The following is a 15,515-nucleotide window of genomic DNA, read 5'->3' as shown; positions in this document are numbered from 1 at the left end:
TGGATTCCAAGTCAGTTATTCATTTGCTTTAATGTACTACAGGCCTTAAGGCAACTTAGTCCTGTGCTGACCTGTGTTGTTCACCAGATGACCAATGGTGTGGTTAAATGAACTTATGAAGAATACTTTTACCTCTCAAATTTTGAAATCTGTAACTGTTTGAGCTTAATGTGTACCCTCATAGCACTTGTGCATACTTCTATTATAGCACTTATAATCATCTCTTCTCTGTAGAAAGGAAACTGCCCTACTCATGTTTCCAAAATTCAGCACAAACATTTTCTTTTGAAATACTGAGTGAATGGACCCATTTCAGATATATTTTAACTGACTACGAGGCTAAGGACACTTTCTTGGGGAGAGGTGTGGACAGAGAGAGAGAGATTTTCTATAAAGAGAACTAAGGTATCCTGTCACAATGGTTTTGACATGTTTGTTCACCTTAATAAAGGCACAGTGCCCTCATGTGTCTGCAGAAGACTATGAACCTGGGGCCCAAACATCTTCAAAGAGAGAATCACAAAAGGAATCTGGTAACAGTCTGGATCAAATTCGTGTTCACTGCAGAAAACAAAACAGTAGCAAGGTAATTGTAAGAGATATTCCATGACCTTATACAAAAGGATTATTTCTGAAGGAAAATGGATGTTATACCTGAAATCCTTATTGGAACAATGCTGTCTGCAGACAGGCTCATGATATTCTAACTCTTCAAATATAATTGGACTGCCATTTGTTGAGGAGCCATCATGGGACTGGGAAGACCCCAAGGGACTCTGTCGAGCTTGACTGCTGGGTAAGAGACACACCAGTCTTCCATTCCCATGTTCACGGATGGCGACTGTGTCTGTTAATTTATATAAATCTGACACATTCAACTTGTGTCCAAACCTAAAAGCAAGGAAAAAGAGATGCTGGCTTAGAATGTCTTTCACTGATTATACAAAACACCTGTCCTGTTTACGTAAAGGGCTACAACCAAGAATAGTGCCTGTCTCTTCAAAAGTAAAACTGGAATAATTCTACTATAAATTCATTCCCTATTGAACCAGTGATGCTTGCACTCCTTTGAGTCATCTCAGCTCACTGCTCAGTATGATTATATCATTTGGTGGCTAGCCCCCAACCCTCATGCAGTTTCTGTAAATGCCTCACCTAATTTTCTGAAATGGAAAGCTATCTGATACGACCTCTTTCAACTTGGCTCCCCTTCACTTCAAATCCCTCTATATTACCCCTCAACATCTTTGCTCTGCTCCCCCAGAAGACGTATACGCCTTTCCAGCTACCACCTTGCCTTACCTATGCCTCAACCTAATGACTCATACTTCCTCTAAGATTGGACCCCTCAACTCCTCCCCCTGACATGTGTCTTTCATACTTGGAGCTTAAATGCACAGACTCTGAATCAGGGCAGGTAGATTTGAGCTCATATCCTGACTCAAGCTGTATGACCATAGTCAAGTTACACAACCACTCTGGACCCCCGTTTTCCCATATGTAAAATAAGTGACAATACCTACCTCACAGTATTGATATGAGGATAAAATGTGATTCTGTATGAGAGCTTGGCACATAGTAAGTGTTCATTAAATGAGAGCTGCTCCAATGGTTTCTTCCCAGTTCCCTACACAGATGCTCATATTTCTCCTCTACCAAAGCCAGTCTCGTATCTTCATCCCCTCACTCCTATTGTTCTGCTCCTGTAGAAGCACATTCTCCTGCTCTCACTCTATCTCACACGCTCTTGTCTTCCCAATAATGAAGACAGCTGGCCTCTCTGGATTTGCTTCTCTTGTTTCACCATCCAGTCTGCCAACTGTTCTCTCCAGGATTTTATCCACAGGATGCTTCAGAGATGTCTCTCACGCCACCAGTGGACTCCTTCTCTTCCCCAAACCTCACACAACTGCCTCAGTGCCCTCAATGTTGCAGGCCACCCCTACCTCCTGGTAACACTCTCACCTTTGAGCTCTCCCCCACTTCCTGTCCTTAGTGGCATTTCTCCCAGTTCTGCCCTTCTGTTTCTCCTCCCTCTTCTCTAGTTTTATATGCTCCCATGTCTTTCATGATCATCTTTAGGCAAATATTTGTCCTTTCTGGAAGACGACTTCTTTCCCAAGGGATCCTCCAAATGTGCAGAGGATGAATCGAACTCTTGACCAGATATTCCAATAGCTCCCTAAAACTTGTATGTCCAAAACCAAGATAAAAAACTTGTACCTCTTGAACATGTTTTATTTCCCTATTTCTAGTTTAACTATGCAACCATCCTCCCAGCTATCCAGTACAGAAAAGCCTCTGAATCAAATTGACCTCTACTTTTTACCTTGCCTGCTATTTAAAACTAGTTACCAAGTCCTGTCTTACTGACAATTGAAACTACTGTGCTATCTGGTTCCTTCTGTTCCAACAGCATCTGCTCAGAACAGGGACTGCTGCAGCACTCTCCCCTCTTCGTCTCCACCCCTCTCCTGTTCATTTCATCTTAGACATGACTGTCACCAGAAGAGTCTGCCTGGAGTATGGTTCCTGCCACCACACGTCTCCCCTCACCTCACTCCTCCAGTACTCCAGGGTTCCCATTATCCACATAAACGGTCAAGCTCCTGTTCTTTCCATCCTCTGTATCCTCAAAACATTTTCCTTTTAATGTCAGTTTTTTTGTTCTATGTAATAATGTGTTTTTCCTTTCCTTCCAGACATAAGCTCCTCAAGGACCAAGGCTCTGTCTACCCAGCTCAGCACTGTCCACAGAGCCTCAGCCTTTCACTCTACTGATATTTGTTGAGCATCTATTATGTGCTGGGTATCAAAGATACCTTGTTGGGTCAGATTTTGCCCTTGTCGTCCTGGAGCTTACAGTCTAGAAGATGCTCAAAATTGTTCACTCAATAAATAATAAAACTGGCCAGTTAAAAAAAAAAAAAAGAAAGTACTGTTTTGGGCAATGAGATTAAATTTGCTAAAAGTAAAAAAAATTTTAAAGATGCATGTTAAGCCCTGGTCGGGTGGCTCAACTAATTGGGGTGTCAGCCTGTATACCAAAAGGTTGTGGGTTCAATTCCCGGTCAGGGCACATACCTACGTTGCAGGTTCAACTCCCTAGTCAGGAGTGTACCAGAGGCAACCTATCAATGTTTCTCTCCTACATCTATGATGTCTGTCTCTGTTTCTCTCTTAAAAAACCCCCACAAAAACAATAAAAACATATCCTCTAGCACAGCCAGTGTGGCTCAGTGTTTGAGCATCAACCTATGAACCAGGAGGTCAGGGTTTGATTCCCAGTCAGGGCACATGCCCGGATTGTGGGCTCGATCCCCAGTGTGGGTTGTGCAGGAAGCAGCCAATCAATGATTCTCTCTCATCACTGATGTTTCTATGCCCCTCTCCCTCACCCTTCCTTTATGAAATCAATAAAAATATATTTTTAAAAAACAACAAAAGAAAACATATCCTCCAGTGAGGATAAAAAAAAAAAAGTATGCTAAAATCAAGAGAGAAGGCAGGGGAGGGTGAGTGGGAAGAGATCAACCAATGAACTTGTATGCATATATGCATAACTCATGGACATAGACAAATGGATGGTGAGGGCCTGGGGGTGGGGAGAGGATGGGAGCAGGCTGGAAGAGGTTTATGGAGGGGGGGGAAAGGAGGACCTATGTAATACTGTCAACAATAAAGATTTTTTAAAAAATCAAAATGTAAATTTGAACATCACTCTCTTTGTCTCATTTCCTCCATCAGGCTGCAAGTTCCTTAAGAGTTTTATCCCAATCACCAATCAATATTGGAATTTTGGAAGTCATGAATCAGTATGGATTAGATCAATGAAGAAATAAGCCTAACTTACTTTTTTTCATAGATATCTGTAAATTTTAAAAGAGGCAGACAACAGGCAGGAGCGTCCTGAAGAATAGACATGGTTTCTCCACTGTAAGACAAAATCTTAATCATTAGAGAATAAATGCTGTTGGAAATCAACAGATGATTTCTAAGTTGTACTTTAAAATTGATTAACATAATGTATATACAAAATAAATTTATCAGTTTCTGGTATGTCAGAGTTTATTTTCCAGAAAAATCTGAGGAAAGGACTTTAGGGACAAGGCAATTAAAAAATATTAAGTCACACTGGGATTTTCCTCTGACTCAAGCATAAAGCTTTCTACCTGTGTATCAGAAAGACCCTGACTCAGTAAGACAAGCATCTTGTTAATTCAGAGCAAAAGGCAGAATAGCTTGATCTCCTGCTACACTGTGGTTCATATGTTAGAGATATGGGAGTAGAATTCCTGTAGTTAAAGATACAATTAAATATGATATCATTTCTAATATGGTTTTAAAAAACAAAAAGGCACCAAAAATGCTCAAAGGGAAAACAAAAGCCAAACTGTTAAGAGTGAATGGCTTTGAGCCATAGGATTATGGATGACTCCCCATCCCCCGCCCCCGTCCCCCCCTTTGCTTCTTCTGTTTCTGAACTTTCCAAATTTTCTTCCATGAGTATTATTTTTATTCTTGGGAGAGAGAGGGGAAAGAGAAACAATTTACAATAATAAAATGTACATCATAGAAAAGATCTTTGAGACTCCAAACAGATATTCAGGAGTGAGTCCTGTTTTACTATACTCCAAACAGTGAGAGCCAAAGAAGAATCAAAGCTTATTCTCAATAAAACCATCACCAGATTCCTAAGATTAATATAGTAGTAATGAGAATTACAGGGCTGGGTGTCTATTTAACATTATGGATATATCTGCAGTTGAGAGCTTGTAGATCTACCCTCTACAGATTAATCCACCTTCTACTAAGATTTGAAAAATAATATTTCACTTTCCAGGCTCATAAACTTTTATTGTCAAGGTCTACTATTTTTAGAAGCTGTCTGGATATGTGGCATATCATTTCACTTTTAAGTGCCTGCCAAATTTAGGTGTGCTTCACTTTTGGTTAATGACTTGAACAAGAGTCAAATTATTCTATTTAGCTTATTTCTAATTTACCTTTTCTAATTTCTAGTTTACTTCTAACTCTATCAATTTAGAATAAGCATTACTGCATAGGTAATTACCACAACAGTTTGGGATTGCGCTAAAATCTATTTTTATTATTTATAAAATTATTTCAGGGCCAAAATGTTATTTCCTGAAATAAATGGCTTGTTTGGGTTTTTACCTCAGTAAAGAGAGTGATTTATTAGCAGCTCCTGTGGCAAGTGAGACCAGGATCTTCTTACTGCCAATTTTGTATCTGTGGAGGGTATTCACCGCACTGATTGCTTCTTGTAAGTTTTCCATTTGAACAACAGCCCTGAGCTGATAATCTGTGTGGGGGCTGAGCTCCACACTCTTCACCTACAGCAGTGAGAAAGAAAACAGATGCTATGTCTTCTAATTTAAACATCGAAGGTGAATCATTAAGGGACACATTTGTGGACTTCAGTGAAGTGAGGAAACTTGTCTATATTCTGCACTTCAGCCAACTAGAACCTAAGTGACCCAAGGTAGGTGACCTTCAGGGACGTGACACTGGTCTGACCTGCCTGTGTGCTCTGGCACGCACAGCTCTGTGATGCAAGCTCAGAGGCCAACACAAGCAGGGGGTGTTTAGGAGTCTTCTCTCGACCCTGCAAAAAACCTGGGACATAGCCATTTTAAGAACCAGGAAAGGTGTGTAATTTTAGCACACTCCACCTAAAAACTGAATTAGATACAGTAAAATATTACCAAAAAACAGCCAACATTATTTAAGAATCCTATTTCTAGATTTTAGCAGCCAGAGGCAACTAAAACCCATCAATGTTTTATTTCCTAAAGTGCCATTTTAAATCCCTGCCCATGACCACAAATGCTTCTCTGCTAGGCTTCTTGCTCTCTGGGGCTGGGTCCTAAAAACTGGATGGATGGCACCACTAAGAGCAGACCAAAGGAAGGAGCTCGAGCTCGTTCGGTAACACATATCCTGGCTATGGTTATGAGTGTTGAATTAAGTTATCTCAATTTGAAATGTCAGCAAAGGGTAAGACAAAGGCAAGAACAAGAGTGAGAGATTACCTTGCCATGCCTAGAAAATGCTTCCTGTATGAGCTGCTGTAGCTCCTTCCGGGATACTCTGTAGTCTATGTTACTGATCTGGATATCAGCACCATTTGCAAATGGGTCTGGGCAGTCGGCACCAATGCTTGAATTTGCAACACTGAAAGCAAGAGGGGACATTCTGTTTAAAAGTGTTGGAGACATACTCCTGCTTACGACAGATAGTGAGATTATTTTTTTAAGATGGCATTCTATTTAGTTTATATAATTTAGGCTTTCTTTGAAACTATATATAGACAGAGCTTGCCACAATGCAATTTGGTTTTCAAATGTGTTTTTGTCTTCCACATATATTGTCAAAAGTACTACCTGTTGACCCCATATTAATAACCAGTGAATTATTTAATATAAAATATTCTTTCATTGGATAATTCAAAGCTAAAGGCAGAAATTACAGGCAGACCTAATGAATTAATTTTCCACTTTGACCATTTATTCTTAGGAAATTAGCTTTAGCTTGTGATAACCAATATAAGTCCTTTAACCACCCCTAGCTTTGAAAAAGCTAGATATTCTTACTCATATGTTCCATTCCTTCCCCATGTAAGAAAAAGAAGTTTTGTGTACATTTTAAAATGTAATTATAGCCCTAACTGGTTTGGCTCAGTGGATAGAGCGTCAGCCTGCGGACTCAAGGGTTCCAGGTTCGATTCCGGTCAAGGGCATGTACCTTGGTTGCGGGCACATCCCCAGTGGGGAGTGTGCAGGAGGCAGCTGATCGATGTTTCTCTCTCATAGATGTTTCTAACTCTCTATCCCTCTCCCTTCCTCTCTGTAAAAAAATCAATAAAATATATTAAAATGTAATGTTACAGGTCCAACATTGCCTTTGTAGTGAGTCTTCACCAACTCAGCAGAACACCTACAATGCTAGAAGGAGTTCATGGGATGCCACATGGCCTTATGGCTCCTTCCGTCTTCCAAGCTTCCAGAATTACTCAGTGCGAGTGTTTAGAAAGCTTAGATAAGGTAAGTGTTATACAGATCCTTACAGTGGTTTACAGAGGCCCTTACTTCCTGCAATTATCCTATGAATAAGAATAACCAATATATGTCTAGTTTGGGCCTTTTCCTCAACATGATGAGGCGATAAGGAAATGGCAAGGACATCCTCACGTGTCTCCCTCCCATCGCTGGCCAGGAACTCCAGGACAAGCTTCTTTCTCTGACTTCTGCTTACTGATGCCCACGTGGAGAAGGGAAAGATGGTGAGAAGCACTGCCCCAAATGTTAGCTAAAATTACCTGGGGCAAGGGGGCTGACAGAAGAGGGATGAGACTTCTCTTTTACTTTATGTGCTTCTGTGTTGCTTGAATTCTTTTAAACAAACATATCTTCTATTGCACATAACCACTCCTTGGATCAAGAAGCTGGACTTACCGAGAAGACCAAGATGGAGATGTGAGCAGAGAACTGATTTGCCTGGATGCAATCAACTTGCTAAAAGCAGACGGGTAACTCACTTGGAACAAAGTCTCCTCTTTGTTTTTTTTCTCTACAGGAGAACTGGTAACACTTCGGGCACTGAGGTTCTCTTTTCTAATGAAGGGAAAAATCAGAGGTTATTTGTTTTCCCTCACTTTGGAGAAGCAACTATGAGAAAAGAGTAATTCAACCTACTTCGGATTGGTTTTGTAAACGGATTCTGCCAACCCGGAGTTTTTTAGTGTGGGTGCTACGACACTCGAGTTTCTGTGAGGAGGTGCCACCAGCCTCAGGTTACCCTGCTGGGATTCACTGTTTCTAGTACCAGTTTTTGACTCCAGACGGCACAGCTCCTTAAAAGAGACAAGTACAGAGGAATTAAAAATTTAAGTACCCAAGGTGTGTCAAACCCTGTACAGAAATCATGTCACTTTGAGTTATCATCAAAATGGAAATAAAAAAAGGACAGAACAAAAGCAAGCGGGCCTATAAAACACAGAGACAAAGAAACCAAACCTACTGTAAACTTCAGAAAGCAAGAGGTACTATAATTACCTGTAAACTTTTCACATTTGTGTTTTTTGCAGCAGATCCAGAATTTGCCTGCGACCCTTTTCCAGGCATGGCTTTGGCACTGGAAGATTGCTCATTTGCATCTTTGATGAGGCACAATTTTGGAATCTTAAGTTTTTTTGGAGACTTCACTTTATCAGGAATTGCATTTGAACTGTTTGTTTCACAGAGTTCTTTATTTTTGGGAGTAAATGACACGATGATCCTATTCCCAAAGACATCTTCATTTTCCATTCGCTTCTGAGCCCGTTCTGCACTATCCTGGTTTATGAAGCGGAGGATTGCACTGCAGCCCGTGATGCTCAGCACTTTCCCACCACAGTTGTCGGACAGGCGTCTGAGCCTGTTGCTGACGCTCTTGCCATCTTTATTTGCTGGTAGGTTATAAACATAGAGCAGAGTGTGGCACTGCTGACACAGAGGAGAAGTGTTACAACAGGTTAACTCAAGGGCACACATTTAATTACAAAATAAGAACAACAAATGATCTCCAACAAGCTTGAGACCTTGAAGGGGAGGTAAATAATGATTTAGATGGGAGAAGGTGAACTTATTTAGATTAAAAAACATAGAAAAAGAGAACTGTATCTGAAGCTATCACTCTAGTGAATGAGACTGACGATTCAATTTCTGAATAATGTTTTGTTTTGTTTTTTAACCCTTAGGAATAAGGATCTCTATAGTGAGCAATCTTTCACCTAAAATACATCTGACTTCAAAGTCTTCCAGATTAGAAAAGTGAGTGCAAACAGAAGCAGAAGGGTGAAAAATGGAGCTATAGCCAAATGGCTAAAAGCATAATGAATAACAACAAAAATTAATTAGGAGGGTGGCTCAAAGACTGAAGTAGGGTCAGACTCTGGTATCCCCAATTGGGTTATCCTTAGCATGTGTTTAACCTTGGCTTGTTCTGGGTGTCAGGGAATACAGGGAGACTAGCAGCTCAAGTGCTTGGATCAGGGGCCCTGGGGTCGTCTCTGCTCTTCTGTGATCAAGCTGTGTGACCTCCAATGAATTGCCTACTTTTTCTAAGTGCTGACTTTCTCCTCCCTGATTTAAGGACATTGGATGAGATCATCTCTAAGGTACTTCTGTAACTCTCAAGTTATCTAATTACATTAAAACTGCACTTAATGTATAGGATTGCCTGCTCTTCTGCTTCATCTACACCAGTGATGGCGAACCTTTTGAGCTCGGCCTGTCAGCATTTTGAAAAACCCTAACTTAACTCTTGTGCCGTGTTACATATAGAAATTTTTTGATATCTGCAACCATAGTAAAACAAAGATGTGTATTTCTGATATTTATTTTATATATTTAAATGCCATTTAACAAAGAAAAATCAACCAAAAAAATGAGTTCGCGTGTCAGAGGTGTCAAAGGTTCGCCATCACTGATCTACACTATAGCTCCTCTCCATCGTTACTATTTCTTTAAGAGTTACATAAATAATCTCCAAGCAACTTATTAATGTTGTTCAGCATTGCAGTAAACATTCCTGTCCCGAATCAAGATTATCAGAAATGCTCACCTTGCTGGAAAAAACTCACCTTCTCCTATCATGTGGCTTAACAGGCAATAGGTGTAGCAATAACCATTCCTACCTTCCTGTGCACATGCATGACATGGAGTGCAACTACAGAAAACAGGCTCAGAGGCCTGCTGAGGATTACATTTTAAATGCCTGAAAACTTTACAATTCCTCTGTTTGACTCCAAACACACCAGTTGGTACAAACCATCACCATATTCTTTACCCAAAACACTTGAAAGCAAAAGGAATAATAACTCTTATTCCATTATTTCTATCCCTCTGACACAAAGCATTGTTAGCTATGGAGACACTGGCCAGTGGCTATTGGTAAGGTAAATCTAAGTCAATTTTAAAATAAAAACAACACTCATACATATCAAGTCTCTGTATATTTGTAAGAGAAGAATTGAAGATTTCTAACCCTTATTTCAAAATCTGGCTAAACCTCCTATAATGAAGAGTTTCCTCTAGGCTTGTAGACCCCCTTGCTCAGGGCTTCTTCAACCTCCCTAATCTAGTGCTGGAATATAGCAAAGAGAAGGCAAACTCACTTACTGGCATTTTTAGTGGTGACCTGGGGGGCAAGTCGGAAATGAATTCTTCAAATCTAATCAATTCATTAGCATGATGCAGCAGTGCTTCTGAGGCCTGGTTTTTATGGATCAAAATTATGTGAAAACCATGTCTGTGTCTCAGGTCACTAAGTTCCAAGGCAAAATTGACATCAGCTGAAAGGTAAGATACAGCCCAATCCCATCCCCAAACATTAGAAACACTTGAGAAAGACAGACTCCCCCCCCTCCCTTTTTAATGTCTGCCATGAAGTAACTGCTTGAGCTAAAGCCGACCCCTCCCCCTCCCTTTTTAGAATAGGAAGACATTTGATATCAGAAGAATTAGCATGGTAAAACAATTTTACCACATACTTATACTGAATCCCAAGACACGTGTTACTTCTAGTCATAACAGGCAGCAAATATTAATATTTGGGGGAGTGTCAACTTTGGACATTACTCATCTTAGATTTTTAAGATTAGCAGCATTGGCCCAGGGTTAAAAACAACATGAGTTTTCTTTTTAAGAAAAAATTACGTTTTCTTTAATAAACTTGGCCCCACAAGAATCCTTACTCAAGTTCCAAGGAGAAAATACAGAATTCCATGTAGACCCATTTTTATTTCCCAGACAGTTCCCAGACATAAGCATAAATATGTCCTATGTACTTCAGCCTCTTTCAGACACATTTTAACATGTTCTGGCTCCTATGGTAATTCCCACATAGTGCATTTAGCTAAAATGAGCAGATGTTTCCACACTTACTCGACACAAGAACCACAGTAGCTGGAGCAGTGTGGGTATTTGCAAACCTTCGGAGACTCTGGCGGAGTTTATCATCAGCGGCATTCTTCGCAGTAGCATTGATGTGGGCAACAGTTACCTGCATTAATTTATAATAAGGACAAATGAGAAAAGGCTGAGGTGAGAAAATCACTACACATCTTAACAGACTGTCTTTGAGGAAATAAAATCTTTCATTATTATTATTATTGCAACTTGAAATGGGGAAAAATTGCAACCAGATGTCAATAATTTCAAATTTGGTTTTCCATAAGAATTGCCTGCTTCCATTATTACCCCCCCCCCCGCCCCCTCTAATCTGCTTTTGCACTTCATCCATGCCCCTATCAGAAATTAGGCAGAGAAAAGGAAGTGAAATTTGAAGTAGTTGCATGAACTCTCACGAAGAGCTTTTACCAACAATTTGGGAATAGCAGAGATTTGATATATGATTAAAATAATATTTGGGGCTGGTGTCATTTGTTTATGCTATATACACTACGCTTTCAGGATCTGGGGTCAGGTAGTGAACAGGAGAGGCATCTAGCCTGTAGGGAGCTAAACTGTGTTTATTCCTATTAAAATTATCAGGCTTGCTCTGGCTGGTGTGGCTCAGTGGCCTGCACACTGAAGGGTCAAAGGTTCAATTCCCAGTCATGGGCACGCATCTGGGTTGCAGGTTTGATTCCTCAGTCCTGGCTGGGATGCATGCGGGAGGCAACCGATCGATGTGTCCGTCACATAGATCTTTCTCTTTCTCATTCCCCTCTCTCCACTCTCTCCAGAAATCAATTGAAAAATATCCTTGGGTGAGTATTAACAACAACAAAAAATTATCAGGTCATAAATAACAGTCTTCAAAGCAAGGAAAGTTTTGAGAGGTGCCACAACTACATGCAAAACACAATAAATTAGTTTTTATAAAGAACATAAGTATATAATTTTAGACACCAATATGGGATATCAATGGAATTATTTGTCTAAGAGTCAAAAGAACTTGGTTCTAATTCCAATTTAAGAGAACAGACTTTGGGCTCAATCTGGATTTAAATCTTAGTTATCTACTTACTGGCCATGTGATCTTAAAAAAGTTGCTTAAGTCCAGCCAGTATGGCTCAGTGATTGAGCATCAACCCACAAACCAAGTGGTCACTGGTTTGACTCCCAGTCAAGGGCACATATCCGGGATGTGGGCTCAATCCCCATTAGGGGGCACACAGGAGGCAGTTGAATGATGTTTCTCTCTTATCGATGTTTCTATCTCTTTATCCTCCCTTCCTCTCTCTTGATTTTAAAATCAATTTTTTAAAAAAGTTGCTTAGCCCTAACCGGTTTGGCTCAGTGGACAGAGCGTCAGCCTGTGGACTGAAAGGTCCCAGGTTCGATTCCGGTCAAGGGCATGTACCTTGGGTGCGGGCACGAGGCGGTTGATCAATGTTTCTCATCAATGTTTCTAACTCTCTATCCCTCTCCCTTCCTCTCTGTAAAAAAATCAATAAAATATATTTAAAAAAAAAAAAAAAGTTGCTTAAGCCCTGGCCAGATGGCTCAGTTGGCTGGAGCATCATCCCCATACACCAAGGTCATGAGTTCGATCCCAGGTCGGACACATAAAAGAATCAACCAATCAAAGGTATGTACCTTGGTTGAGGGCTCGATCCCCAGTAGGGGGCGTGCAGGAGACAGCTGATCAATGTTTCTCTCATCCATTTTTTCTAACTCTGTATTCCTTTCCCTTCTCTGTAAAAATCAATAAAACTTATTTTAAAAAGAAAAAAAAAAAAAAAAAAAAGAATCAACCAATTATTGCATAAATAAGTGGAACAACAAAGTGATGCCCTAACCGGTTTGGCTCAGTGGATAGAGCGTCAGCCTGCAGACTGAGGGGTCCCGGGTTTGATTCTGGTCAAGGACAAGTACCTTGGTTGCAGGCACATCCCCAGTAGGGGCGTGCAGGAGGCAGCTGATTGATGTTTCTCTCTCATCGATGTTTCTAACTCTCTATCCCTTTCCCTTCCTCTCTGTAAAAATCAATAAAATATATTTTAAAAAAAGATGTTTCTCTTTCTCTTTCTGCCCTCCCCCGCCCTCTCCCGACTCTCTCTCAAATGAATTAAAAAAAAATTTTAAGTTGCTTAACCACTTTGGGGGTCTCAATTTCATTTGTAAATTTCAAATAATAAATCCTATGAGCCTTGTTCACAGAGCAATTATGAAAATCAAAGGAAACCATTATACAGGTATATCACTAGTCACATATGAGTAGCATTACTGAAAGATTAGACACAATTAGATGATTCCTATTACAGCAGGCCCTCAAATAACATCATTTCGTTCAATGTCATTTTGTTATAACACTGGTGAAATGCTATAGGACAGTGGTTCTCAATCTTCCTAATGCCACGACCCTTTAATACAGTTCCTCATGTTGTGGTGACCCCCAATTTCATTGTTACAAATTGAACATAATTAAAGCATAGTGATGAATCACAAAAACAATATGTAATTATATATATGTTTTCCCATGGTATTAGGCGACCCCTATGAAAGGGTCGTTCGACCCCCAAAGGGGTCGCGACCCACAGGTTGAGAACCGCTGCTATAGGAACTTAACTCTTGTTTATATCAATTAGCCTATGTGGCAAAACTGGTTTCATTATATGTCATTTCATTTGAAGTTGTAGAACCTATTGACAATGTTAAGTGAGGATTTACTGTACTTTAGAAATAATCTTTTGCTAATTTCCTTTATTTCCAAATGCATATTATTAAACCAATTTTGAATTGTAATTCTTTGAAAGAAAATCACATGTACCTATTCTTCTACCATAATAGATTAAAACTGTTTTATTTTTTTACCTGGCAATTATTCAGCTCTTGAATAACTTCTTTGTTTTCTTTACTGATGTCACAAACACAGATGAATTCTGCTTCTCTATGGCCTTTAAAAAACTTCTCACGGATTCTATGTACAACAGCAGAGGCTGAGCGGCCAGAGGGAACTGAGCAGTTTTCAATATCCCAAAAAACTCCAATGGGGGGTAAGTTTTCCAGCAGCTGTCCGGCTAGTGCAACTTCTGGTGAGCCTTAAGAAATGTTAACACTTTCAATTATACATAATGAAAAAGAAATGGCAAATTGAAATAAAATAGCTACCTATCATTCTTAGTGGCAGAAAATCGAAATAATTGATGGATATTAATTTTAAGGATACCAACTTCACTGGTTGATCTAATAAAACAAAAAAAACCCAAGCTGTCATAGTACCTCTAGCAATTATTCCTATTTTTCAGAAGAGAACAAACTAAAAAAGGTTAATTTACTTTAAGCCCACAATAATCCATCACAAAGCCTGAGCCATCCTCATGCTGACCACTTATGCATCTCTCAATACTAACACATAGGTGAATGGATGCTGCAGTCCTGGGACCTGATTTCCATGCTCTGCCCCATTGGAAAGAACAATGAAGAGGTAACAAAAGTTCTTACTGTCGATTTTAAATGATTTTTAGTGCATTAACATCTGATTTAATATTTTTTAAATGTTTTTAAAAAATAAAATATTACATTAGTTACTTTTGGGGAAAATGCTCTTAGGTTTTCAAATGTCATTTTTCACCAGTCATTACCAAACCTTTCTAAAGACTTACAGCTTCTAGAGAGTATACAATTAATAAGTGTGATTATTAACCTAAGTTGACACCATGTCCCATCCAGTACTTGTTTCTCCTAATGTACTCCCCATTTTTCTACACACAGCTTCTGATTTCAATTAGCCCCAGCCCAATATAAAGGGCAAATGAGCCCAGCTGGCATGGCTCAGTGGTTGAGCATCCTTGACCTGTAAACCAGGAGGTCACAGTTCGATTCCTGGTTAGGGCACATGCCTGGGTTGCAGGCTCAATCCCACTGTGGGGCGTGCAGGAGGCAGCTGATCAATGATTCTCTCTCAACGTTGCTGTTTCTCTCTCCCCCTATCCCTTCCTCTTTGAAATCAATAACAATATATTTTTAAAAATATAAATAAAGGGCAAATAACATACTGATCTATAAAAATAAAAATATTTTTACCAAGAGATGGAAATGGAGACTCACATACACAGTAGCTTTAGAACCACAAGGACTCTTTTACAGGCAATGCACAGTTAGGATATGATATTGAAAACTATTTAAATATGCACATTTTATACCATACTGTCATTTACCAAATTTCGAAGCAGCTTTGTCTAGACTGGTCGCCAATAACAATGTGGTCTCCTTCCCTTTGGTTCCACAGCCATTACACAGAGGAACAGTAACAGGTGCAGTTTGAGTATTTGGAGGTGGTATATTTGGCCAGACTTTAGCAGCAGCAATTATACTATTTCTTGCCGGCTGTTTTAAAAATTTTTTTTAAAAAGGTTTCAGATATATCATTTCAGAATTATATACAACAACTGAAAACACATTCCAAGTGTTTCTCCTTTCCAGATGCTAACCTCTAATAAAATACCTTTTCAAATCATCTTTCCTAGACTATTAGTTATCAATTCATAAACTCACTCAAAG

The 15,515-nt window shown here is 39.7% G+C and overlaps 1 protein-coding gene across 4 annotated transcripts in view; it reads right to left on the bottom strand.

Moving 5' to 3' along the window:
• The window catches only part of MARF1 (meiosis regulator and mRNA stability factor 1), a 44,074-nt gene that overhangs the window by 21,556 nt on the left and 7,003 nt on the right, over positions 1-15,515 (bottom strand). For 3 of the 4 annotated variants that reach the window (XM_070412928.1, XM_070412930.1, XM_070412931.1), the window contains exons 4-15: positions 15,173-15,341; positions 13,827-14,053; positions 10,950-11,067; positions 10,185-10,357; positions 8,079-8,507; positions 7,719-7,876; positions 7,479-7,637; positions 6,057-6,198; positions 5,179-5,357; positions 3,854-3,934; positions 655-891; positions 442-561 (exon numbers count right to left, since the gene is read on the bottom strand). In XM_070412928.1, coding sequence (XP_070269029.1) covers positions 442-561; positions 655-891; positions 3,854-3,934; positions 5,179-5,357; positions 6,057-6,198; positions 7,479-7,637; positions 7,719-7,876; positions 8,079-8,507; positions 10,185-10,357; positions 10,950-11,067; positions 13,827-14,053; positions 15,173-15,341 — 2,192 coding nt within the window. The remainder of the gene's footprint in view (positions 1-441; positions 562-654; positions 892-3,853; positions 3,935-5,178; positions 5,358-6,056; positions 6,199-7,478; positions 7,638-7,718; positions 7,877-8,078; positions 8,508-10,184; positions 10,358-10,949; positions 11,068-13,826; positions 14,054-15,172; positions 15,342-15,515) is intronic. The other variant, XM_070412929.1, reaches the window with a different exon arrangement.

Source organism: Myotis yumanensis, unplaced genomic scaffold (genome assembly GCF_028538775.1).
Source record: "Myotis yumanensis isolate MYYU_CA2020_CCGP unplaced genomic scaffold, mMyoYum1.0.hap1 SCAF_4, whole genome shotgun sequence".
Taxonomy (NCBI): domain Eukaryota; kingdom Metazoa; phylum Chordata; class Mammalia; order Chiroptera; family Vespertilionidae; genus Myotis; species Myotis yumanensis.
This window is presented reverse-complemented; position numbering and strand designations above follow the sequence as displayed.